Source organism: Carcharhinus amblyrhynchos, chromosome 10 (assembly GCF_965287045.1).
Source record: "Carcharhinus amblyrhynchos chromosome 10, sCarAmb.v2.hapA, whole genome shotgun sequence".
Lineage (NCBI taxonomy): Eukaryota > Metazoa > Chordata > Chondrichthyes > Carcharhiniformes > Carcharhinidae > Carcharhinus > Carcharhinus amblyrhynchos.
In genome coordinates, this window is record NC_137333.1 from 73,011,136 (window position 1) to 73,038,912 (window position 27,777).

General features: G+C 43.6%; 1 protein-coding gene across 3 annotated transcripts in view; it reads right to left on the minus strand.

Moving 5' to 3' along the window:
- Positions 1–12,485: 12,485 nt before the first annotated feature.
- The window catches only part of sacs (sacsin molecular chaperone), a 127,520-nt gene continuing 112,228 nt past the window's right edge, over positions 12,486–27,777 (minus strand). For all 3 annotated transcript variants that reach the window (XM_080197340.1, XM_080197338.1, XM_080197339.1), the window contains one exon: positions 12,486–27,331. In XM_080197340.1, the coding sequence (XP_080053466.1) occupies positions 15,765–27,331 (11,567 nt within the window). In that variant the 3' untranslated portion in view covers positions 12,486–15,764. The remainder of the gene's footprint in view (positions 27,332–27,777) is intronic.

The following is a 27,777-nucleotide window of genomic DNA, read 5'->3' on the forward strand; positions in this document are numbered from 1 at the left end:
GAGGGAGTGCAGAGGAGGTTTACTAGGCTGATACCGGAGTTGAGGGGGTTGAGCTATGAGGAGAGGCTGAATAAACTAGGCTTGTACTCGTTAGAGTTTAGAAGAATGAGAGGAGATCTCATTGAGACATATAAGATGATGAATGGGATGGATAGGATAGAGGTGGAGAGACTCTTCCCGCTCAGAAAGGACAGTAGGACTAGGGGGCACAGCCTCAAGATAAAGGGGAGGCGGTTTAGAATGGAGTTGAGGAGGAACTTCTTCACTCAAAGGGTGGTGAATCTCTGGAATTCTCTGCCCGTTGAAGTGGTGGAGGCTGCCTCGCTAAATATTTTTAAGAAGCGGGTTGATGGGTTCTTGATAAGCGAGGGGATTAAGGGTTATGGGGAGAGGGCGGGAATGTGGAACTGAGCCACGACAGATCAGCCATGATCTTATTGAATGGCGGGGCAGGCTCGAAGGGCTAGATGGCCTACTCCTGCTCCTATTTCTTATGTTCTTATGTATGTTCTTAACGTATCTTACTTGTATTGGAAGTTCACATAAATCAGAGATTGGCTGGCTTTCAGATTGTCTCAAATTGGTCATTCTTTGAACAAAGGAGTGATACAGTTTTATAGCCCCTCTGCCACCTGTTAAATTTTCTTCATATGGTGAGGTACACATAAATGTGAATGCTGTTCAGATAGTGGCATGTCTCAATAACATCCTTGAATCTACTCTTGATGTGGCGATGCCAGTGTTGGACTGGGGTAAACACAGAGGCTTCTCGGCCTCTTGGCTAAGATCAAGTGTAGTATCAACATGCTGCGCTTGGTTGAAGTCAGTAGGTTACATTTCAGCTTCATTTGAAGCAATTTTTTAAAGTGGCATCTGGGCCTTTTGGCTAAGATGCAAATTAGATCGAGCCTTGGAGGAGGAGCTATACCTACTCCAATCAGCTTGGATTATGTAGATCAAGCCCAAGGCAGGAGGTGAGAGCCCTGTCTTATCAGCTTGGATCAGGAATGTCTCAACTTGTTGGGAGTCTGAATTGGCTTTAATTTGACTTGCTTGGATTGGAATAAAGTTTTAAAAAAAACAGTAAGAAGTCTCACAACACGAGGTTAAAGTCCAATGGGTTTATTTGGTAACAAAATCCACTTGTTTTCGGAGCGCTGTCCCTTCGTCAGGTGAGTGGGAGTTCTATTCACAAATAGGACATATAAAGACACAAACTCAATTTACAAAATAATGGTTGGAATGCGAGTCCTTACAGGTAATCAAGTCTTGAAGGTACAGACAATGTGAGTGGAGAGTGGGTTACGAACAGGTTAAAGAGGTGTGTATTGTCTCCAGCCAGGACAGTTTGTGAGATTTTGCAAGCCCACACAAGTCATGGGGGTTACAGATAGTGTGACATGAACCCAAGATCCCGGTTGAGGCTGTCCTCGTGCGCGGAACTTGGCTATCAGTCTCTGCTCATCTCTGAGCAGAGACTGATAGCCAAGTTCCGCACACATGAGGACGGCCTCAACTGGGATCTTGGGTTCATGTCACACTATCTGTAACCCCCATAATGACTTGCCTGGGCTTGCAAAATCTCAATAACTGTCCTGTCTTGGGACAAAACACATCTCTTTAAGCTGTGCTTAATGCTCTCTCCGCTTACATTGTCTGTACCTTTAAGACTTGATTACCTGTAAAGACTCGCATTCCAATCATTATTTTGTAAATTGAGTTTGTGTCTTTATATGTCCTATTTGTGAATAGAACTCCCACTCACCTGACGAAGGGGCAGCGCTCCGAAAACAAGTGGACTTTGCTACCAAATAAACCCATTGGACTTTAACCTGGTGTTGTGAGTCTTCTTACTAGATACAAACCTTTCACAGTAATATGTAGAATAATAGAATTGCCACAGTGCTGAAGGAGGCCATTTGGCCCATCAAGACTGCATCGACAACAATGCCACCCAAGGTCTATCCCCATAACCCCATGTATTTATCCTGCTAGTCCCCCTGACACTAACAGGTAATTTAGCATGGCAATCCACCTAACGAGAACATGCAAACTACTTAGATATATTCTGGAGTTTACTGGAAAATTTCCATACTGCTAATTAATCACAAATCCCTATACAAACCCCTATAGTAAATCTTTTAATTTTAACATATATTCAGATTATTTTGATTTCTGTACATATAATCAGATAATTTTTATTAGATTATTTTGAACTTAAGGGCTTTAATTCAGCTTTGAAAGTTTCATTTGCTTATAATGTAAAATATCGTAAGTGATCCACAAAACATTCCAATCCACACCACAATGCAGACTATACCATATTGTGAGGTCTGTGAGTGATTATTCTGCTTAAGTAATGCTGACAAATGCCCAGCTACAGGAATCTATTTGGGAACTTACCAAATCACAGAGTTAAGGAGGGGGTGGCACGGTGACATAGTGGTTAGACAGCACTGCTGCCTCACAGTGCCATGGGCATGGGTTCGATTCCCGTGTTGGGTCACTGCTTGTGTGGAATCTGCACGTTCTCCCCATGTCTATGTGGGTTTCCTCCAGGTGCTCCGGTTTCCTTCCAAAAGATGGCCATACTAAATGCTCCTCAGTGTACCCAAACAGATGCCGGAGTGTGGCAACTAGGGGATTTTCACAGTAATGTCATTGCGATGTTAATGTAAAGCCTACTTCTAACACTAATAAATAAATAAATAATCGTAAACATCATGGTTATATCGATCGATTATAATCCAGAGGTTGGATTAATGATCCAGCAGGTGGGAGATAAAAATACGACCATGGCAACTGGAGAATTTAAATTCAATTGATTTAATAAATCTGGAATAAAATTCAAGTATCAGAAACAGTGAAACTACCAGAATGTCGAGCAATCTCAGGAGGTGTGACAAATGTCAACAGCTTTTAAAATGAGGAGGGAGGACCAAGCCTTACCAAAAATCGGACCTCCTGACTTGCAGGTCATAACCAATTCCTACAGCAAGGGGTGTCCCTCCTAACTCTAGCCTTGTGACAGCTTGGCAGAAATTCCCTTCTTTACAATGCCACTTTGTCCAATATTTGATGTAAAATTCAGGACCCACTATAGCAAAATCTCAGCCAGAGCAGACTTGAAGGGCTGAATGGCCTACTTCTAAGCCTTATGTTTCAGCCTGCTTGCAACTCTTCTTCAATACCTCCACTGCACTTGCGATGGATCAGAATAGTAACAGAATTAAGAATTGGTCTTTTTATTTAAAACCACAGGGGTTGTGATTCGTGACCTGCTTTGGCCTGTGGGAGGTAGGCAGCTTATGGATTTGGTGCGGCCCTCTCAATTATTTGATTGTAGCATTTATTTAATTGTACACCAACGGTGGCCAATTCTCGACACTGCACTTTAGGAATGATCTGTAGGCCTTAGAGAAGGTGCAGAGAAGACTTGTGAATGGTTCCAGAGATAAGAGATTTCAGTTACATGAATAAATTGGAGAAGCCATGGTTGTTCTCAAGATAGCATTATTCTAGATAGATTCTACAAGATAGCATTATCTTGTAGAATTTGGTGCAGCTAACCATCTGTTCTTAAAGACAGTCTTCCTATCTTAAAATGAAACAGTGCTAAATTACAGGGAGCTGTACCTGAATAGTTTTGCTGCAATTGTAAACAAGAAGCATGGAACTCAAGGATGGAGGGAGAGTTCCATAGTTACAGAAGCAGCTCTGGATATATAAGGCTGGAATTGGATAGGTGAAGAAATGTCATGGTTCCATTGGGGAAATGAGGTGCACAAGACTATCTTTAGAGTGGAATTCAATGGAGGTAGCCAGGGACATCAGAAGTCAGTGTGTGGCTCCAAGGATCTTGCAGCAGTACCACAGGAAGGCGAAAAACCTCCTGCAGAAGGTCAAAACACCACACCATCATCACACAGCCATCAACTATTCCTGGCACTTAGGATTCACCAGGACTAACAACCACAGAGTCCATCTCATCCTCAGGCACCTATCAAAGCTGTCACCTCCTACCCACCTTTCACTGCCTCCGCATGCCTTCACCTTTCAGCTATGGTTGGCACAAGACCCAAACACAGTGCTACAAAATCATTGATATTCTTCCCTCTCTCTGAAAGGATAAGGTGCACACAAGAGACGGTGGCAGAGCAGAATCTGTGAGCAGCAGATCTCTTGGGCCATCTTATGGACGAGATGGCTCTCAGCAACATTGGGAAGATTGCAGTGGTGCCCACCACATCTGGCATTACCAAGAACATTGAAAGTGATGGTAAATTCTTGCCTCATATTCCTTCTCAACTCCCATTCATCTGGCACGATGAGCAAGCTGCTAACAGTCAGATGGACCTCTAACCTTCCATGCATCCTCTTCCTTTCCCAACTTACCTCTTCTGATTTTCAGCTTTCAGCTACCCAAGAAGCCTGAGCAGGAGTACTCTTCAGACATCCGCCCTGCCCTGAACCCCTCCCATCAGCCTGGAAATTGATGCTAGGTGGGAAACGGCCTTTAACTGGTGGCCAATTCTCTAAACTGAACTTCAGGCAGGACCTGTAGGCTTTAGAGAAGATGCAGAGAAGATTTGTGAATGGTTCCAAGGATAAGAGACTTTAGTTCCATGAGTAGATTGGAGAAGCCATGGTTGTTCTCCTTAAGGAAGAGAAGATTGAGGAGAGACTTAACTAAGGTATTCAAAATCACACGGGCTCCAGACGGAGTAGATAGAGAGAAATTGTTCTCATTGGTGGGAAGATCGAGAACAAAAGACTGATAAAAGAACCAAGAGTGACATGAGGAAAATCTTTCCTACACAGCGAGAGAGATTAAGACCTAGGTGTGCTGCCTGAGAGCATGGTGGAAGCTGATATCAAAAGGGAAGTGGATAAGCCATTGAAAAGAAAAGATATACAGAGCCACAAGGAATGTACAGGGAATGGGACTAACTGAGCTGTTCCTGTAGATAGCTGCCTTGGAAGGAGGGGCCAAATGGCCTCCTATTTTCATGCAGAAAGTCAAGGCAGGGACTCCATCATTTGTTGTGATGGTAAGCAAACAAATGATTTGTGTCTTGGCTTGGGTCACTGTCTGTGTGGAGTTTGCACATTCTCCTTGTGTCTGCGTGGGTTTCCTCTGGGTACTCTGGTTTCCTTCCACAGTCCAAAGATGTACGCATTAGGTGGATTGGCCATGCTAAGAAATTGCCCCTTAGTGTGCAGGGATGCGTAGGTTAGAGGGATTAGTGGGTATAATAGGTAGGGATATGGGGGTTGGGCCTGGGTGGGATTGCGGTCGGTGCAGACTCGATAGGCCGAAGGGCCTCTTTCTGCACTGTAGGGGTCTATGATTCTATAAATCACTAACACCCACAGAGTTATATTATTCACAGAGAGTGAAGCACTCTCAATAACATGGTGTATCTTATATTTTCACCTCTATTTATATGGAAGCGAGAATGAATTAATAACTGATGATAGGCCATTAGCGGGATTGCTCAAGAATCCACTTAGCTAACTACTGACTCGAATAGAGCACTGGATATTCAAACTACCACTTTAATGTTGAGTACCAGTCAGGCAAGCTCAAATCAGCAGATTCTTTTTTTGTGACCTCATAAGGAAAATTCTGAATTTGTTGCTAATTTGCTTTTAATTATTTTGTGGCAAGGCCAGCATTTGTTACCCATCCCTAATTGCCCTCGAACTGAGTGGCTTGCTGAGGGTAGCTAAGAGTCAACCACATGGCTGTGGGTCTGGAGTTTGATGTCTACCATACCAAATAAAGACTTTCCTCCCTAAAGGGGCATTAATGGACCGGATGGGCTTTTACAATCATTGATGATAGTTGTCATGGTTACTGCAGCTAGCTTCATTGTCTAGATTTATTAATTTAAGTGCCCCTCTGGTGGGATTTGAACCCTTGTCCCCAGAGCATTAGCCTAGGGATTTAGAATCCCCACTGAGCAGAAGACATCATTCGGCCCATCTAGTCTGCACCAATTCTCTGACAGAATATCTTTACCAGGCCCTCTGCCCATCCTATCCCTGTAACCCTACACATTTACCATGGCTAATCTGTCTAATTCACACATCTTGGAACACTAACGGGTAATTTAGCATGGCCAATCCTAACCTGCACATCTTTGGACTGTGGGAAGAAACTGGAGCACTCGGAGGAAACCATGTCAACACATGGAGAATGCGCAAATTTCACACAGTCACCCAAAGCTGGAATCAAACCTGGGTCCCTGGTGCTGTGAGGCAGCAGTGCTAACAACTGTGCCACCGTGTCGGGAATTACTAGTCCCCTACTGTCACCTGGAATCTCCACAGGGGTCTCCCGATTTAGTATAGGAGATTCAGTGGAAGATTGACAGGCTTCTCAGGGAGATAACATGAAAGTATAAAAATAAAGAATAAAGAACAAAATCAGCCCGGGAAACAGGCCCTTCGGCCCAACGAGCCTGCTCCGCCATCTCAACACCACCAGTCCCCCTCTCCACCCGCGACCCCTGTCTAATGTTTTATGGCCATCCAGATTGAGGGAATCTGATTTAGGGACAATTTATTCCTTCCAATCAGCCTAACAGCACATCTTTGGGGTGTGGGGGGAAACCGGAGCACCCGGAGAAAACCCACGCAAGCATGGGGAGAATGCGCAAACTCCCACAGACACCAGCCCAAATCCATGTGTCTGCACAGCAATCAGCGATAGTCACTGAGCTGTCGTCTTGCCCAGTATCTGGTCCATTGCCCATCGGCAAGATGTCCCACGGATTTCTAGGTGATTAGAAGAACACAGTGGAAGGTCAGGACATACGTTCTGACTGGCTTTGATTTTCTTCTCACTTTGAAACAAAGGTTACCTTAAAAAAAATTCTCCCCTTCTATCGGCTGTGCTGTTGGGAGAAAGTTTTAAAATATATACTGGAAAATAAATGACAATTCCTTCAATTCAGTACAATATCAACACATCACAATAAAGCTACTCATCAAGTGACTGAGCACAAACTAAGTGAAAACAGTCTTTTGATATATTCAGTTCAATGTGAGTATAAATCATCCTACCTTTGTTTATGGTACACTCCCCCCGGATGTCTAAACGTACCTTTTTTTCCCTGTTCTGATGCTTCTCCAAGGAACAACTTGATGGCCAGTATTGACACAGGTGACTGGCCTACAATGCAAAATCCCAATCAACATTATATTGTGTTTCAAATGTTCATCTCCTCACATCTTAAACAATGCAATGATCTCTGCTTCAATTATTTCCTGTGATCAAGGAAGAATTATATAACTGTAAAATGACTAATAGGTCACATTTCATACTTCTACCATGGTTTGAGCTAGCCACACTGGGCTCTGCAGCACTCAATCACATGCTGTTGCCCAACACCAATTTACACAGTTATTCAAAGCCAAGGAAATGCACAGGAGACTGTTTATGGGCTTCAAAAGTGCTAATGAGAGACACGGTGGCACAGTGGTAAGCACTTCTGTCTCACAGCGCCAGGCACCAGGGTTCGATTCCAGCCTTGGGTGACTGTCTTGTGTGGAGTTTGCACGTTCTCCCCAAGTTTGCATGGGTTTCCTCTCACACTCCAAAGATGTGTGGGTTAAATGGATTGGCCTTGTTAAATTGCCCCATAGTGTCCCAGGATGTGTAGGTTAGGAGGGTGGGGAAGGTTAATGTGCTGGGTTACTGGTTTAGAGCATGGGTAGAATGCTTTGTTGAGGGGTCCTTGCAGATTTAATGGGCCAAATGGCTTCCTTCTGCACTCTAAGGATTCTATGAAACAAACAGTTGCTGAGTTTATGCAGCATTTTTTTTATTTCAGATTTCCTGAATCCACAGCATTTTGCTTTTATTTAAAATAATGTTTATTGCTGCTGAATTTATAAAATTACTATCACAAAACAAATTTTTCTCTGGACTGATTTTCTCCTTCAGACAATAGTTGGCTTGATGTGAATCATCGTAGATGCTGCATTGACGCCACCTTCAGGCAGTTCATAGTGGGCAATTACTGCTTGACTCATTTCTCTCAAATGCACGCATTTAACAAAAATGTAAGCTGGTTTTTAGTTGTTTCAAGTACAATTTGAATAGTGACACTTTTCTTACACTTTTCCCCCTCTCCCCCCACCCCCATAGCAAAGGGTACAGGTAGGAGAGGATCAGGAACTGAGTTGATCAGCCATGATCATAATGAATAGCCGAGCAGGCAAGAGGGGCTGAATGGCCTACTTCTGTTTTTCATGTTTCTGTGTTACAATTGGCAGATCTCTGTGTCAAAATGATCATGCATGAGGCATCCTTTTCAGTTCAATCTCAAATTACCAATGTCAATTGTGAGCCCAACACATGCTTCAGATCCGTTTGTTCAAATTTAATTATTTATTAGCAACACACGTAGGCTGACATTAACACTGCAATGAAGTTACTGTGAAAATCCCCTAGTTACCACACTCCAGCTCCAGTTTGAGTACACTGAGGGAGAATTTAGCGTGGCCAATGCACCTAATCAGCACGTAAGTTCATAAGATATAGCAGCAGAATTAGGCAAAATCAAGTCTGGTCCATCATTCAATCATAGCTGATATGCTCCTCATCCCCATTTTCCTGCCTTCTCCCCACAACCTTTCAACCAATTAAAAATCTGTCTAATTCCTCTTTAAATTTACTCACTGTCCCAGCATCCACTGCGCTTTGGAGTAGCAAATTCCACAGATTCACAATCCTTTGGGAGAAGTAGTTTCTCCTCAACTCTGTTTTAAATTTGCTATCCTTTATTCTAAGATTACAACCTCTCATCCTGGAATGCCCCACAAGAGGAAGCATCCACCCCACATCTACTTTATCCATACCTTTTATCATCTTATATACCTCAATTTGATTGCCCCTCATTCTTCTAAATTCCAGTGAGTATAGGCCTAAACTGTTCAATCTCTCTTCATATGACAAACCCCTCACCTCTGGAATCACCTTTCAGACCGTGGGAGGAAACAAGAGCAACTGAAGGAAACCCCACGCAGATACGGGGAGAACATGCAGACTCTGTACAGGCAGTGTCCCAAGCCGGGAATCTAATGCTGAAGCTGCAAGGCAGCAGTGTTAAACACTGTGCCGCCCTTAAGGCAAACAATCACAATGGAGCACAGCATGCAAGGTAAATGTTGGTACAAGTGTGGTATATTCACTCTCCCCGGGGTGCACAGCAGCCAGACAAACTAACCCCTGGAGGGTGCCATCAAAAATCGACAAGTGCAAAATGATAAACCTCTTTGAATGTAGAGTCAGAAGTAGTATTCAAGATGCAATGGACTTTTTTGTTCAGTATTTTGTTAGTAGAAGATAGATAAATTGTAATTTTTTTCCTAAGACCTTCAGTTTAAATTATATAGAGTATAATTTAGTACATGGAGGTTAATTATGTGGACTTCCAGAAGGTATTTAATAAGGTTCTGCAACACATGTGAAAGCCCAAAGAATTGGAGGGAACTTCATTGGCATGTATTGTAAATCGGCTGACTATTTTTCTGGTCCCACAGAGGAAAGTGAGGAGCAACATTATAAAGTAACAGCTCATTCACCACCTGGCATGTTCCTGCTGTTGAACAGAGTCAAGACGGCCGCTTCTTTTGGGTTAATTAAATAAACTAATCGAGAGGTAAATTGAAAGGCAGCTCCATAAAGAGAAACTGGCTGTATCAGCATAAAGGGAGGCAGCATCTACATGCCTGGCTGCAACAGATAGGTTATTACACTTATTAATAGACCAACTGGGGAGAACATTGATGGTGCCACTAGGTCCAGAATCCAATCTTTAAATGGAGACAGTCATCTATCAACAGGGAAGGGGAACACTGGAACCTTCTCTCTCTCACCCTAGCACAGACCCACTGGGATGCACCAGGTACAGCCACAGTCCATCCTGTCAAGAGGGATTTCCTTTCCCACTGATGGTTGCACCAACACAGTGTTTTATTATTTTTTCTCAATGCTACAAAGAGCACCTCTGTTTCAGGCACTTCTGTAGTTCCCTAGCTCATGGTGGGTCTGCAAGCCAGATATCATTACCAGCCCCCTGCTGGACTTCCCAGCAATTTCAATTCCAGTGTTTCACTCTGCCCAGCGTAACTTGTAGAACCCTCCACTTTCTGTCCAATTTTGAATTATTATAGAATGAAGGTAACCCTCCGGCCTTCAATGTGGTGGAAACTATTTCCAGTACAAACACAGCTTAGATACATGTGATGTGGCGATGTCGGCATTGGACTGGGATGGGCACGGTAAAATGTTTAAAGTCTAACAGGTTTATTTGGAATCACGAGCATTCACAGCAATAACCAGCGTCCTGTATCCCAGCAAAGTTTGTGCTCTCAGACTTTGTATCTTCATATAAGCTCATGATTGCAAACAAATCTGTTAGCTTTTAACCTGGCGTTGTGTGACTTCTTACTGTAGATACATGCGGATAGACCACACATTATGTGTGGTCTATCCACATGACGAGAAGGGGGATGTAATAACTGGAAATGAGAAAATGGCTGAGGCATTGAATAGGTATTTTGTGTCAGTCTTCACAGTGGAAGACACAAATAACATGCCAAAAATTGATGACAAGGCGGCTATAGCAGGTGAGAACCTAGAAACTATCATTATCACAAAAGAGGTAGCATTGGGCAAGTTAATGGGACTAAAGGTAGTCAAGTCTCCTGGTCCTGATGGAATGCATCCCAGGGTACTAAAAGAGATGGTGGGAGAAATAGCAAACACGAGTGGTAATTTACCAAAGTTCACTGGACTCTGGGGTGGTTCCCGCAGATTGGAAAACAGCAAATCTGATGCCGCTGTTTAAAAAAGGAGGTAGACAAAAGGCAGGTAATTATAGGCCAGTTAGCTTAACTTCTGTAGTAGGGAAAATGCTTGAATCTATCATCAAGGAAGAAATAGCAGTGACATCTGGATATAAATTGTCCCATTGGGAAGACTCAGCATGGGTTCATAAAGGGCAGGTCGTCTTTGACTAATTTGGTAGACTTCTTTGAGAACATTACATGTGCAGTGTACAATGGGGAATGGTGAATGTGGTACACCTGGATTTCCAGAAGGCATTTGAAAAGGTGCTGCACCAAAGACTGCTGCACTAAAGTGCATGGTGTTAGGGGTAATGTATTAGCATGGAAAGAGGATTGGTTAACTAACAGAAAGCAAAGAGTGGTTGGCAATCAGTGAGTAGTGGTGTGCCTCTGGGACCGCAATTGTTTATGATTTACATAGATGATTTGGAGTTGGGGACCAGGTGTAGTGTGTCAAAATTCGCAGATGACACTAAGATGGGTGGAAGAGCAAAGTGTGTAGGGGACACTGAAAGTCTGCAAAGGGATATATATAATCTGAGTGGGTGAGGGTCTGGCAGATAGAATACAATGTTGATAAATGTGAGGTCATCCATTCTGGTAGGAATAACAGCAAAATGGACCATTATTTAAACAGTAAAAAATTGCAAAGTGCTGCTGTGCAGACGGATCTGGATGTCCTTGTGTAGGAATCTCAAAGTTGGTTTGCAGGTGCAGCAGGTAATTAAAAAGGCAAATGGAATTTTGTCCTTTGTTGCTAGAGGGATGGAGTTTAAAAACAGCGAGGTTATGTTGCAGCTGTATGAGGTGCTGGTGAAACCACACCTGGAGTAGTGTGTACAGTTTTGGTCTCCTTACTTGAGAAAGGATACACTGGCACTGGAGGGAGTGCAGAGGAGATTCACTAGGTTGATTCCACAATTGAGAGGGTTGGCTTATGAGGAGAGACTGAGTAGACTGGGGCCATACTCATTGGGATTCAGGAGAATGAGGGGAGATCTTATAGAAACATATAAGATTATGAAGGGAATAGATAAGATAGAAGCAGGGAAGTTGTTTCCACTGGCGAATGAAACTAGAACTAGGGGGCATAGCCTCAAAATAAGGGGAAGCAGATTTAGGACTGAGCTGACAAGGAACTTCTTCACACAAAGGGTTGTGAATCTGTGGAATTCCCTGCCCAGTGAAGTGGTTGAGGCTACCTCATTGAATGTTTTTAAGACAAGGATAGATAAATTTTGAACAGTAAAGAAATTAAAGGTTATGGTGAGCAGGTGGGTAGGTGGAGCTGAGTCCACAAAAAGCTGAGCCATGATGTTACTGAATGGCGGAGCAGGCTCGAGGGGCCAGATGGCCTACTCCTGCTCCTAGTTCTTATGTTCGCACTTTGATTGTGTTGAGCCTGGATGTTTGAAGACGGGTGTTTATCCCTATTCAACAGTGGGAAAGAATTATAGGAGGGAACTTTCTAAATCTAGTTCAGTGTAAGTGAGGAAAGAGGCTGATTTGCAGCATAATTATTAGACAGTTAAAAGCAGCATGCAATATGCTAATGTTATTATGCTAGAAGTTACAATAATGGAGACAACGGTTTACTGAAGTTATTTTATTGTAGTTGGTACATCAGCTGACAGTGCTATGCAGCTCCGAATTCAGAAGCATTACTAAAATCATTCTTTAAAAATGCATTTCTCATCACAACAGCTTGTACAGTCTATCAGCTGCTGGTAAACATCACACCATAGTCTTGCAGTTACAGTTCTGTCAAATATACACAACAGCAAACTCGACTCAGACAGTATGTTCTACATGTGATCATGGTACAATGTACCTAAATAGTGCTGAAGTTGCTGCTGAATGTCAAGAAAATATAATGGTTAACCTGTGACACAGTCCTGACTGTGTTTTAATATCCCGAGTAATGAGCACATATTCCTGCTTTAGGTCACTGACGTATGCACCAACACAGTTGTGACGGCAGTTTTGAAACCTTAACCTCAGAGGATAAAAGTGAGCAAAGTACAACAAATTATCAGTGTAAAGCACCCGTTGTGTTTCAAATGCTGCCATGCGTAGAAAACCTGCACAGATATTACATGTGTTCTTAGAAACCAGTGAAGTGTCACCTTTATAGAACATTGTGCTTAGTCAGAGATGGTGGCTAACTCTGCCTCAGTTTTTCTTGGAGGAAAAAAATGTGCTTGACAAAACAGAATTCTTTTCCTCAGAGAGAATGTAACAATAGGAATGACTGCTGACACCTTGAAACAATATACATGAGATTCCACAAGTGGGAGTTAACATGAATGGCTTATGTTGTTTTACCTTCTTTCATGGGATGCGGGCATCGCCGTCAAATTTTGTTGCCCGTGCATAACTGCCCCTTGAACCGAGTGGCTGGGCCATATCATAGGGCAGTTAAGGATGAACCCCATTACTGTGGGTCTGGAGTCACATATAGGCCAGGCCAGCTAAGGATAGTAAATTTCCTTCCCTAAAGGGCATAAGTGAACCAGATGGGTTTTTACAACAGTCTCATGATAGTTTAATGGTCGCCATGACTGAGCTTTCAAAATCCAGATTTATTAATCAAATTCAAATTTTATCAGCTGTTGTGGTGAGATTCAAACCCATGCCTCTGGAACATGGTCCAGGCCTCTGGATTACTAGTCTAGTAACATTACCGCCATGCCTCCATCTCCCCTTATGTCTGCTCTTGGAAAGTGAAATGCTGGGAAATGTGTTGAGTATGGTACACAGGAGAAGCTGTCTTTTCAACAGAAACAATAAAATGCTAACCACCTTTCAGTAGAAGAGCTGGAACAGTACTCAAAGTCAGAACATAAAAACTTAAACATTATGTTTCCAGTAGTGAAAACACATTTCAAGTCAATTAAATAGGACGCCAAATAAAGTGGCTAATTCATATATAAAACTAAAAAAATAAAAAGCAGATCCTGTTATCACATTCATTACAAACACAATAGTGGCAACCAAGTTAACCCACCTCTTCAATAATTTCTAGAAATATGAGGACATCATAAACAAAATACACAAAACGCATTAATATATACATGCAGACTAGCACCTTTACCATTTGTTCACTAATATAATACAATAATATAAAATCAAAACTGAAAATACATTAAAACACACCTTCTCTGCAGAATGAATGGCAGAAACTGACTATGAAAATGTCATGCCAAGTAGTCAAAAATATATCTGTCCATTTTGACCTCACTGTTGATTTAGTGAGCAAAGTGTTTTTGGAAAATTTGGGTCGGAAAGTACTCAAACACTTTGAAGAACATAAATATTGCACGATGCTGCATGTATAAAATGAGTTTTTTGTTGTTTTTATCACACAATTAAATAGAATTTTCAGGTTTTAAACCTGCAATAAAGTTGCTAATATTTCATTAATTCTGTAAAACTATGGTGTGAGATACATGGGCCAATGTTTGGACCCAGCCCATTCTGTGAATACTTGTAGAATGTGTATTATGTGTAGTGTTTAGACTTCTATTGTATATATTTGGCAAAATCTTGTTTGCATAATAACAGCCACTTGGAGTTCAACTGCAAGCATTACAGGAAAAATTAAATCTTAACCCTCTCCCTAACCCCCACAAAGGAGCACGGTTAAGTAATCTTTCAATTAATCTAGTGCAAGTTACAATAAACCTGTTGCAATAATTTAAGGCATTTAAAACAATGTAAAGTAAGATTGCCCCTATTTATATTGGGAACAGTAGCTCAAGTGCAGCAGCTGGACATGTTTCAGCTTTACCCTGGACTGCAGTGCTCCAGCCGATGAAAATACACCAAACATCACATTGTTTCACCACGGTTACAATTGGATGATGCATGAAAAGACTACTTCGATCGTGCTCTGTCAATTGCGTATCCGCATGGAACTATTCTGTTCAAAACGGAAACCTGAAGTGGGCATATCACTTTTAATGAACTACTTCTCTCCCAAGGCAAGTAACAGTAACTGGAAAAGCTCTACTCAAATACCATAGTGCAGAGATTAATACAATGTCCACCTGGAGGTTTTATGTGGGGGTTAAGTCACTGAAATAGTTTCATTATTAGACAGAGCAGCTGGCAATGGCAGATAAATGATCAGAGTGCTAATATGGGCTGAATGTGGTATAGCTCTGTGCTAAAAATGATATTTTTCCTTTGCTGAACTGCAATTTGTTTAGGATGTAATATGGCTTATAATTGAACATTCTGACCTAATGAAATTACATTTATATATTGTATGGAGCAGCGAACCAATTGTGAAAAAACAATCTGCACCAAAGGAGGGCTGTTCTGTACTGAGGTGACTTATCAGATAATCAAATTCTTTTCCATATACTTTTTGCATGATAAAAGCACGTTTCGTTGCATTTTCCTTTCTTACAGCAGTTTCATATGTACAGCTTGCAAAAAGCAAACTAACTCGCATTGTTTGGTGCATATATAAAAGAAAAAGTATTTTGTCCATTTCAAAAACATGTTAGGCTCAGAACCACTGCATCGAGTGCTGTGCTGTAGAGGAAATGCCACAGAATTGCTTTACCCATACAATGTAATCAGCCTTACACTGTCCATTTATGTTACTGGAAATTACACATTTCTGTCTGGAGATCGGTATCTGAGTTCAGCCTTTAAATATTACCAGGAATATTTTATTAAACAAAAATAATTTAATAAGCTAAATGAACATAAGTAAATGCAAAGGTAAAAGGAGGAACAAACTCTAAATGATCATGTTAATCTTTTCTCCCCTCAGTTAACAAAATGCTCGGGTGTGCATTAAATGCTGGGAGCAGATAGAAATGTGATGTAATGTACATTTTCCCTGGTTAGTGTTCATGTATTTGTTATTCTCACTCAGCGCGATCTTACAGTTTTTGCTGAATGAAGTTTTCCAGTTTGATGATGATTCGAGCGGTGCACTCCATCACTCTCATTGCAACTTCAGACGTGAATTTATCATTTGGAATCAGGGGAAAAGGGAGGAGATCTGGATACCGGGTCCTCAGCCCGTCGACACCATATGCTTCCAGAGTATTTACGTCAGTCGCAAGTCCCACCAGACTTTGACTGTATTCCTCCACTTTCTGCGCAAGCGCAGCCGGCTTGACGTCTTTGTCAGACTTTCCCTTAACCGCGTACTCAGCTGCTATCAAGGCAAGTTTTGCTGCTAAGTAACACTTGAAACACACCCACTCGTTGGCATTCTTATGCAGGTCATTCCTAGCCGCAGAGAAGTTTGCCCGAGCTTGCCGGAGCCACCTTCGTGCCTCTATGGGATTGCCCACCGTTTTGTAAGTTGGAGGCACAAAAAATCGCGAGGAGTGCGATGATCCTGGAGCGGATGCAAACCTCCCTTTGAAATGCTGCCTGTCTGATTTATGGCTCGTCGCTTCCTGGTTCCACGACGTATAAAATCTCTGAAACGAAAACTTTTCAGATTGGAACCGAGCAGACGAGGAGGAGTAAGTTCTTCTCGATGCTCTGTCTGAACCAAATTCGGAACCTCCCAGACCTTGCTTTTCCAGCCTGTTGATTTCATTTTGCAGATGCTTAAAGACCTCTGTTGCAATCTCCAGATTCTCCGCGTTTTTATCGGGATGCCACTTCAGGTACAACCGGCGGATGATCTTTTTCCTTTCTGGCTCAGGCAGCCGCCACGCCTGCTCCAACACAGCGGTGACTTCACGAAGGATTTCAGGCAAAGCATGTAGCTTTATCTTCCGTGGAGACTGGTGCTTTGACGTCGGCACTCTGTGACTTTCCCTCCCAGGAAAATGGGGAGGAATCGGCCTGAGGCCTGGTGAAAGGCATTCGGTGGGGCTGGTGGGCGTGGTTGGTGTGCTATCCCTTCCTTGCGAACTTTCATCCGGTCTCGAAAATTTATAGAGATCAAGAGAGCTTACAATTTTATACTCGCTGTAGCCAATGTCAATTTGGAAATACTTTCCCAAAAAGCTGGAATTTTCATCTCCTTCCCTTTCTACTTCTTGTACAATGATGGCGTAAGTATAGGTTGGCTGGTATGATCCATATATATCACCACCTTCAGCATCAACAAGATAGCCAACATATTCTCCTGGGTAGAATACATTCAATGGGTCCATGAGGAGTAAGTAATGGATTTCTGCTGGTATGGGTGTACCTGGCAGAGGCAGTTCAAGTTTTGACGGTACAGTAGAGGAATCATACTTAACACCTAAATTGTCAAGCTTTTCATTAATTCTATAGATGTCATTGCAACCAAGCATGGCTATCAAGTAGGAGGTATCTAAAATCAAGTTGTCAGTTGCAGTTTTAAGGGTCATTGCTAGAGCTAAAAGGAAGTTGATGTCCTTGCTCTCGGCATGCTGGATATATAGGTGGATCACCGCGTTTCCGTATCGCTTCAGGAACGCTAGCGTCTCACTCCTGCTGTGCGGGATCGGACTGCATCCTTTCACGCGAAGGCTGGTCTGCAGTTTCTCAAAACAAGAAACCTTCAAACCCTCGCGCAAGGCCTTGCAGAGCCGGCTGGCCTTTTCCTCATTGGCGAGGTAGGCATTGTCATTTTCATGCTTCATTATCCGGATGAGGCCGGTGATGAACTGCTCCGAAGACAGGAGCAACTGAAGGCGGCCCTGCAGGGAACACAGCGCTCCAAACTGACATATTTTTGGCGTTTCTTCATCTAGGATCTCTTCCAGGATTCCGCTAAGTAGCCTCGGCCGCAATTTTGAAGGAAGCAGCATGATTAGCTTTGTGTGAAAGGCATGGTCTTTGCCTAGGTAACACTGGCTAAGATCCACAAGCATTAGAACACCCACATTGCCCTGCATCCGACTCTTATAATGTGGAGCATCATCAAAAACCAGTATATTTGACTTTGCTAATCTCCCATCGTTACTTGGAAGATGAAGGCCTAATTCCCGAACATTGTCAAGATCAATTCTGACCTTTACCGGGTCATTCTGAAGGCTCTTAAATAGTCCAGAAACAACCCTTTTAACAGTTCGCATTTCATTTGGCTCCAACTGTTTCCCTTCAGATATTTTGAATATACGTCCAAGAACCTCAACATACTGTTTGGTTGAAACAACGTCTTCTGTACCCAAAAGCTTGAACAATTGGTGGAAAGTGCCAAGTTCTAGAGGCAGCTTGTAGAGGTATGGTTTAAAATCTGACTCATTCTCAAGATTTATCACAACCTCTTCAGGTTTAAGTAGTTTCCACCCGTCTTCAACCATAACAAAGGCAACTCCTCGAAGGTGGAAACGGAAATCTTTCTTTTCTGCATTCAGAAATTCGTAAGTACTGCGCAAGACCTTGACTCGCGTTTTAATCATGTCATCTTCTGGAGATGCAATATTACAGATGTTTTTGCAGTTGCTAATGACTTTGTCGGGCGGAGGGTCCAGACTGACATTCAACATTGCCAGAACCTCTTCCACTTGCTCCTGATTACCAAGTTTGCTATCTTCTTGCTCCTTGACGCTCGAAGGTATTGCCTTTTCTGGGAGAATTGGGCACGAGGTCCACAATAATTGCATGACATCGGATTGCTTGAACTTGGGACTGACCTGTGACCCACTGAACCGTATTAGAGGGAGAATCCCATTTAATTCCTGAAATTGGGGGTGGAGCTTCAAGAGATCTGCTGGAGCACGTTCTGGATAGATGAATGGAATCAACGAAAGATCCTTCAGAAAATTTCCAGAAAAGAGGTCAGTCCTTTCTTGAAAAATATGGTTCAACAGGACATCCACCTTGTTCTGTATTGTTTCTTTGGACCAGTTCTCTGATTGAGAATGTGTCCCTATCTCTTTGGCAAACTGCAGCAGCTGTTGTTGGGAGACCGTGTACTTCAGGCCGATGTTTCGGAAGAATGTTATCCACGACGTGAGGAAGGCAGCACGGTTCTTGGGCTTCTCGACTTGTTCCAGTTTCCGGAAAAAGTCTTGAGAAATGAAGGCATTTTCCGGCAGCATAACCTGAAACACACTTTCCGTTCTGTCGTAAAAATTCTTTGTGGCCTTTAAGCGGTGGGACGAGTCTGGAATAATTGCAAGGCCTTCAAGTTTTTCAAACAGCTGGTCCCTGATTGGTGTGCCTTCGTCCAGGTTTGTGAGTTTCTTCTTCAAATGCACCAGATGTTCCACCTTCGCTGAACTGGACAGGTTTTCAAACTTTGGCAGCAAGTGTTTCAAATATACCTCGAGATCATCGATAGGAGTGCAGCCAAGGAAAGCAAACAGGTCCTTCAGATGGGGGTTGTCTGCAAGAAAAGCATAGGAAGCGGAAAGTGCCCATCTGTCGATTCCAGTTAGAGGAATGCTCTTTGTCAGAACAAAGCACGATCCATATTTCAAAATGCTGACATAGTTACCACTAATGGCCTTATAGCAAGGCAGAGACTTCAGGATCCTTATGTCATCTTGGGCTGTCAGTTGTTTCAAGTTGCTGTTAAAATACGTCAGAAGCACCTCAAAGTCATTGTCGGACAAGTGGTCCGTCCTGAGTGTCGCCGTTCGGATCATATAGTCGAGGGCCTTCAGAATGCTTTCGGGGCTCTCAACATTTGCCATGTGCAAAGCCAGCTGCGAGACTAAAATGTTCTCTTTGGAGCAAATTTTGCTCAGTGCCAGTTGAATGCAGCCTGCTTTCATCAGTACGTTGAAGACTTTATCATTCTGGACATTTGGGTAGATGGAGACATTCATTAAACTCAGAGGTACTAGAACATCACTCTCTGGCACCAGCATCCTGTTGCTGGAAATGGTGAATTTTGTCCCAGGCAACAATGCCCAGTCCTTTAATACCTCAGTGATAGTTTCGAATGTTGGTCGAATCTCTGCCTCACCTTCCTTAACAGAAATTGCGTCACTTATAAAATGCCAGCAGTTCTTCAGCCAGGATTCACTTCCAAAGTTGTCTTTCCATTTGACGACAGATCTTGTTCTGTAATCTCTTGGCAACACAAACGACAGCAACTCAGCAAAGCTGCTGATATCAAAGGCTTTTGCAACACCACAATTGAGCAGGATGTTATTGTACTTCATGTAAAGCGTGTTCATAAATAGCTCCTTACGCGATGGAATCAACTCATGGTAGGTTGTCAAGAACTTGGGGCGTTTTGCATCAAAGACTTGTAGAACGTTATCTAGAGTGAGGAGGAGAGGGAGCCCTTCCACTCGGATCTCATTCTCTTCTGAATCTTTGAAGCAGTAGTCGACTAGAAGTTTCAGGTTGTGAAAGAGCTTTAAGGTGGTTTGGTGTAATCGATTTGGCAGCTTCCCGAGGTGACAGCTTGAATCGGGAGATGTAAACGAGTGCAAGAACTCGCGCACGTCAGCGGGTGTTACGTACTGCACTGGGATTCCCGATTCCTTGAAACAGTGGTAAATGTTGGACGTTTCATCAGAGCTGTAGACTAAGTTAAACCCTATGTCAAGTAGCAGATTCTTGAGCCTGTAAACATTTTCAGCAATGGTTTTGCGGACTGCGATATTGTATTCCGTGTTCTTCATGTGCTGCAGTTCATCTTGGAGCAAGTTGTCAAAAAAGGATCTGTTCCTGTTTGTTACAGAGGTATTCACCCAGCTAATAAAAATTGTCGGCTGCAGTTCTCCGCTATCAGCATTCGGTATCCGTACCACTGGGAGAAGACGCTTGAGGTCCTCATGCAGACAACAGTAGACGGATCTCACAAGGCAGTACCAATCCGGCTGTATGTCAGGCTTATTGGCAGCAAAGAAAGTCATAAATTTCTTCATCAAATCCTTCAGAACGTGAGTGGGAGTATTTTGCAGGACGGTTATTGCAGGGTCTGAGCCTAGAAAGTAGCGCTTCCGTATCTGTACCAGCAGCTCCACATAGGCCGGGGCGATTAACGTCGTCATGAGGTTATTGTTCCAGTCACTACGCACCCCGACACCATTGTCATCGCGCCACAGATTCCTCCTGGCTGAATCCAGCGCAAAGTGTCCGTTTACATGGACCGGCAATCCCGTCTCCAACGACAACGGCAAAAAACAGAAAGCTCTGTAAGGCTTCTTGTAATTGTGGCTGATGCAGGCGGCAACTCCCCCTCGGGGGAAGAGTGTGATGTCTTCATTTTTATGAGCTGAAATGACAGTCTTGGAAACTTTCTCAATATTGGGGAAGCCGGATCGGTTACAGACCAGCCAGGTTGTCAGATTGCCCTCAGAATCTTCAATGTCCATGGTGTAAGTGATCTGGTGAACTGGTATCTGACTAAGTTGCTTCCTTTTATTTACACTATCCAGTACAGATGCATGAAACTGTTTCCGCTTCAGCCTGTCACCATCTGTAATCTTGGCTTTGACAGAATACAGAACGTTCAGGTTCCCAGTTGTCTTCTCAATGTCACAAATGGAGATCTTCTCCATGTGATTTAAAAACATGAGAAGCTCAGCTCCATCGCTCCGCAGTTTGTCCAACAGATTCTGCACCATTTGATCCGATACGGGAACTTGACAGATTTCAGACATCTTGGCCATCTCTGCGTTCCTTACTGGAAACCGAAACATGGTAGCATTTTCCAGTTTGAACAGGTTGCCCAGAAACGGGTTCAGTACATCAGTAAATTGGGTTCTGAAGTCAGAATCCAAGTCTCTGAACATGCGCCCCGGACTAACGTTGGTAGATCCGGGAGCATACCTTGCATGGGGATCAAATATGCAGAGAACGTCATTGTCAGAGATAAATGCTGGGCAGTCCGTTATATGGTACACAGAGTTGAATCCAATTCCGTACTGCCCAGTCTTACCTGGATTGCCTTCCTTCGTCCCTCTCCCAAGGTTCTGTATCCCCCGAATATCGTCTTCTGTGAATGGCTGGTTGTTGTACACACAAATTGCAGGGCCTTGAAGGGGTGCCCACTTCTCGTCAAAGATTCGGTCTCCTGGGTGCTGCCTAGGGTCAAAGATAAAGTAGATCTCAGTGGCTTTGGCATCATCTGCATTTTGAAGCAGCTCCTTCAGCATTTCTTTCTCAGAAGGATAAGCATTGAGGATGCTCTTAATCCGACTGGTGAGCTTCTCCTTCTGTCCAAATTCACTGCCGAGGGTGGCAAAGCAAATATTGGAGGCATAACGCTCTAGAGCTTTGTGTCGCTTTGGTAGCGCTCCAAGCTTCACAGCTACCTCCCTTGGTATGTCAGGGTGGCAGTATTTCACACTTTTATCGCTCACTCGTATCCAAGGGCAATCATTGTAACACAGAGATTTAGCTGGAACAAGGAACCGCTCGCCATCTGGCAACAGAAGAGTTCCGTATTTTCTCTTGCAGTAATCTCGATTCTTCTCCCTGATCAGACCCCAGACGCCTTCGCTGATGATCCTCCGGCACAGCTGAAAGTTGGACTCACTGAGAGGTTCCTGGGCACACTCCGTTTTTAAAACTTGAAGGACGGAGGCAAAGTCCTCCACGGAGAATGAGGACTGGACTCCCAGCTTTTCAAAGAACTCGCGGAAGTTGTTCCTGTACTTGTTCGGGAGCTGGTGCAGGTAAGGGGTTGCGTCAAAATTGAGGTGGAAGGCAACCTTGGCTGACTCCACGTAAGTGTTTTCAACCAGAACAAAATTAAAGTTCTGCAGCTCCTCATTGATCTGTGACCTGGCAGCTTCATTCTTCAGCATGGCTTCGTGAAGATATTTGTAACAAGCGTTGGTGATGCTCTCTTGGCAGAGAGTAATGCCATCAAGGGAAGTCGCTACTTTCTTCAGCTGATCCAACACCACAAGAATGGGTGGCTTCTTTAATAACCCAAAGAGATCTTTGACACCAGAAGAGAGTGGACCACATCCTTTACTGGGAGGATTTTCATTTAGAATGGGGTGCAGAAGACAAACTACCTCCTGGTGCTCAGCCGTATAAACATCCTTCGCTGCAAACATGGTTTCAGGCTGATAATCGTTCCCTTTCCAATGCAGACAGAAACCAGGAGGCTTTTTGAGAAAAGGAAGGAAAGGTATCGACTGAAATCTCTCAGCAAAGTCTTTGGATCTGTGATCCCGAAACTTGACCTTCTCTTCGATCAAACTCAGAATGATGCTGCTACGGTGGCAAGCGGCTGCATGGTCACTTTGGTTCAGCACTGCCACTGACTCAGCCCGTTCCAGTAAATCCTCCCAAGAGATGTCATCCTTAATCATGCCGAGTTGCACCAGCTTTACCAAGCGGACTGGGTTCAAGTAGTCCTGCGTCGTTCCAGAGGGGAATCGCCCGTCACTTGCATCATACAACTTGGCAACTCGACCCTCTGGGTGGATGAGTCTTGAAGGGACAGACAACTGTTGGTGCTCCCCTGAGGATGGCACACAACGGGTAACGCGTAGAAACGCTGAAAGCTCCAATACCTTCTCGTCAAGAACGTAAAGCATCAAAGGATCTCGTAGTTCGGCCTCAATCTCTTCAATGTATGGAAAAAACGCCTCCGTGAAAAACTGCTTCTCAGAAAACGTGTTCTCCAGCAATATATTTTTGCAGCCTGCCTCCTCGAACCCAGCTCTCACCCAAGAGGGAAGCTCCACAGCGCACAATGGCTGCGGCTCAGCCTTCTTGAGGAACTTCAAAAGGATCTTGAAAGCCAGAGGCCCGACAACTGGCCTGTGCAGCAAAGCATCATCCAAAAACCGAATGCTTTTGATCGAAACCCAGGAGGTTCCGTCCGAGAACACCTCTGTCAGCTTGTTTCCTCTTCCTTTGGCAATATCCTCATATAGGCCTTGCCACACCACAGCAAAGTCATCATGAACCAAGGCAATGTCAGGCCACAGGGTATAATAGTTGTAATCAACCAGTTCTGCATTAACAGCCATGTCACGTAGCACAGCAAGCGCTTCTAGATATGCCTGAACAATCACATGTCTCATAAAGATCATGTTCCACCTCCCTTTGGTATCAGTTTTCCAAATTTCCTTCCGATTGGAGGAAACTGCAAAGCAGCCATTGATATGCACTGGCAATCCAGTTTTGATTCTCAAAGGCAAATAACAGAACACTTCTCCATAAGCACTCCCATTTGTTTTAATGCTCCACTTCTTGTCTTCTGTTTCAGATAGCAGAACACTAACAGCCCCACAAGGGACAAGGCCTAATCTCCTCCCACCTTCTTGCAGGGAAAACACTAGTGCTTCTCCAGTATCCATGCACGAACATATCAGCCATGTAGTGGATTCGGTCACCTTTGGTGCTGCCTCTTCATTTACCTTCCCACTCTGAGCCGGCTTGGCCGAAGCCTCAAAGAAAGGTGTAGCTTCATCTTCTGGCCCTCTGAATAGCGGTGACTGAAGGTCAGCAATCTTTCTGAAGACCTGGAAAAATTCATCAACCACGATCTGCACGATGCAGGCACACCTCGGAGCTTCAGAAGGAAGTTGTCTCGTGCTAGCGAGTGTTTTCATCAGTTTCGCAGCCTCCTTTAAGATGTTCATCGGCGTCGAGACAGCTTTTGATGAACAAATGGTCTTCTTCATGGAAATGATGGTTTGCGCCTGGCTAGGGTCAGCTTCATCTGCTTTCAGATATTTTAAGAGCATGGTGTTTACGTTCTGAGAGAAGAGGATTAATCTGTGACCACACAAGCTAAACTCATCAACCAGAGAATAAATATCTGCTTTATTATAGTAAACACTGCTAATTTCACTAACTAATGCCTCCTCCTCCACTCTGAAAGGAAGTCTGAATAGGGTCCCCAAATAGCAGAAGGGTTTTTCAATGGTTAGTGGTAAGTCACAACCAAAAACATTCACAAATGGCCTGAACTGATTGGGAAACTTCCTTAATCGCTTCTGGTGCTTGTTCCAATTGATCTTTATCCCGGGGTTTGTTTTGTCACGAATATGCTTTCCCAGATGATTAATATTTGGGTCAAACATTATCATGAACTCACGGCTCAATATTATCGGGATGTCTGTAATATGGTAAACGGAGTTGAAGCCAAGTCCAAATTTGCCGACTTTGTCAACCTCACTCCTTTTCAGCGATCCACCTAACCTGGTTATGTTTACAAAGTCTGAATCGGTGAAATCGGAGTTGTTGAACGACCACAGGGCAGGTCCATGGCACACTGCCATGCCTGGATCGAGAAGGTTTTCACGGATATCTGCATTTCTTCGCATGTCAATCAGGAAGCTGCATTCAGATGCCTCGGCGTCATCTGCATTTTGCAGCAGCTCCTTAAAGATGTCCGCCACCGATGGGTATTCCTCAAGAATGTTCCTGATGCGTACTGTGAGTGGCTCTCTTTGTCCAGACTGCTCAAAGCCCAGGTTCTCCGGGTTAATGAGCCTGGTACTAAGGCATGGAACTTGCAGTGCTTGGGCCATTTTCATAGGGATATCCTCATGTACCAAGTGGATGGGTTCTAAGGAATCATCAAGCAAGTCATTAAGATCATCTACTTTAATGTCACAGTAGCTACAATTGTGAATGGGTTCCATCACCAACCTGTTGGGATCTTTACTATAATGGACAGGTATTGGAGTATCAAGATTGACCGTGATCTGATTACTGTATAACCACCTTAAGATGTTCAGAACCAGAAGTAGGTTTTGCTTATTTTCCTGCTCACTGATTTCATCAACACACTGCTGTTTGATACTCTTGATAATACTGAAGATGTATTCGCTATTTATTTCTTCTAGTGCTCCAAAAAATGTAAACAATTTGTGATATTTTGCCATGGTTTTGGGGAGGATATATAGATAAGGCTCGAGATCAAGATCTTGAATTGGTTTTATCGCGACTTGTTCAGGGACAGTAAAGACTTTGCCTGTCCAAACCCAGGGAAACGTCAAGGATTTGAATCCTTCTTTACCTTTGGTCAGGTGGCCCTGCATGTACTCATAGATATCGAGCAAGAAATGTTGAAACTGGTACCATTCATCGTCATTGAAGTCCTTGGAGGTGTGCCAATCAACAACATTTTTCAAGTGCCCTAGCACCTTACTCAAACTGGGCTCCGTGGAAAAACCCAACAATTTTCTCACTTCCAAAGAGATGTCCTCCACAAGGGGCACTGCAGAGCCCAACAACACAGCTTCAGACACATCTCGCATTTCACATGCCTTGTGAAAAGTTAATACATCTCCTTTCCAAGCTAGGGATTGGGGATAATTCAGAGGACGTTTCTTGCAAACTGGAACCCATTTTAACTTCTGCATCGCTGCCCTTGTTTCCGCTGAAATCAGCAAACCCTTCTGCCTATGCAGAATGGTAAGCAAGGTTTTCGCTTTTCTGACTAGCAGCTCTTGCTTGACTTTGCCACTGCTCTGCAGCGCTTCGATTCTCTTGGCCACTTGTACAACTTCCTTCTCGCTTAACTGCTCTTCGTTTTTCAGGCCTATCTGTCTTAGGGCATGTAAGATGTCTGGAGTTGAGGTAAAGCTGTCGGGTGGAAAAAATGTTTTCTCGTCGGCATAGAACAAGTTCTGTAACATTTCAATTTCAGGATCAAATAATTCATTAGCAGACATCAATCTCCCCTGAGAAATAGAAATGAATTTCAAAGACTTTAGCCATTCAACAAACAGAACATTTTCATCCTTAAGGAAAGCTAAATTGATGAGAATCCAAATCACAATATCTGTGACATCCTTACTGGAGTAAAAGCTTTTTTCAATATCTTGCAATATAATCTTTAGGCAGTCCGTACTTTTCAATTGTTGAATCTTTAATAAGGTAACTAGCCGAATAGAAGCTTCATCACTGCAACTTACCACCGGAACGGAGAGCCGTATGTCAGGTGGAAGTTTTGCTGTGTGATGCAAGACTTTACTGCCTTTCAGTGCAATAAAACTTCTGCTGCTTTTTTCAGAAGCTGGTTCAACCTTGTTAAAGATCATCAGCTCCTGAAGAATTTTCTTATCTCGCTCATTCACTTCTGGCAAGCTAGCTAAGAAAGATCTCAATGCGACTTTGTGTGTTGGAGGTAGTAACATAACCTGACTGAAAATCTTTTGTGAAGTTGCCTTATCCAGGATCTGTAACAAGGTGCTGGGCAGAGGGGAATGGATGTACTTTTTCACAAGAGGGTGCTGCAAACATGGGTCTAGTTCTTTAATGACAACCCCACCGAGTTTTTCAATTATGTCTGGTAGGAACTCAGGGAGCTGGCTCTCATTGTCGGATTCCATGATTATGGGGGATGGAGCTCGGAGACGTAAAAGGTTCACTGTCGTTTGGGTTTCATCTAAAGGCATCTTGGGGATCAATGGCAATTCCTCGAAGAGGGACAGGTCTTCGGGGAAGTTGTGATACAGATAGCGCCATACTGTGGTCAGCCATGACATGGGTGGGTGTCTCCTCTGTAAGTTCCTTGGAGACCACTGCACCATCATTTCTCTCCCCGGCCAGCAAGTGTTCACCAGTTCTTTAATAAGACGTGCAGAACGCTCGGAGGTCATTAATTGCAGTTGTGTACACAGCCGACCTGTATGTTAGTGGCAGTAAAAATAAAAAAAAATTAGAAGGTGCAATTCATTAATCTAATAAAGTATTTATGTCAAACATATAACATTGGGCGGCTGGAATTTTCCCAGTCCGCCCACCGTGGGAATTGGAGTGGACGAGAGACGGAGCATGGAAAGGTCCATTTTACAGTTTTGGGATGAGCGGTTAGCACTGTTGCCTCACAGCGCCAGGGACCCGTGTTCGATTCCTGGCTTGGATCACTGTCTGTGTGGGTTTTCTTTTGGTGCTCCGGTTTCCTCCCGCAGTCCAAAGGTGTGCGGATTAGGTTGACTGGCCATGCTAAATTGTCCCTAGTGTCGGGGGATTAACAGGGTAAATATGTGAGTTGTGGGAATAGGGCCTGGGTGGGATTGTGGTTGGTGCAGACTCAATGGGCCGAGTGGCCTCCTTTTGCACTGTAGGGAT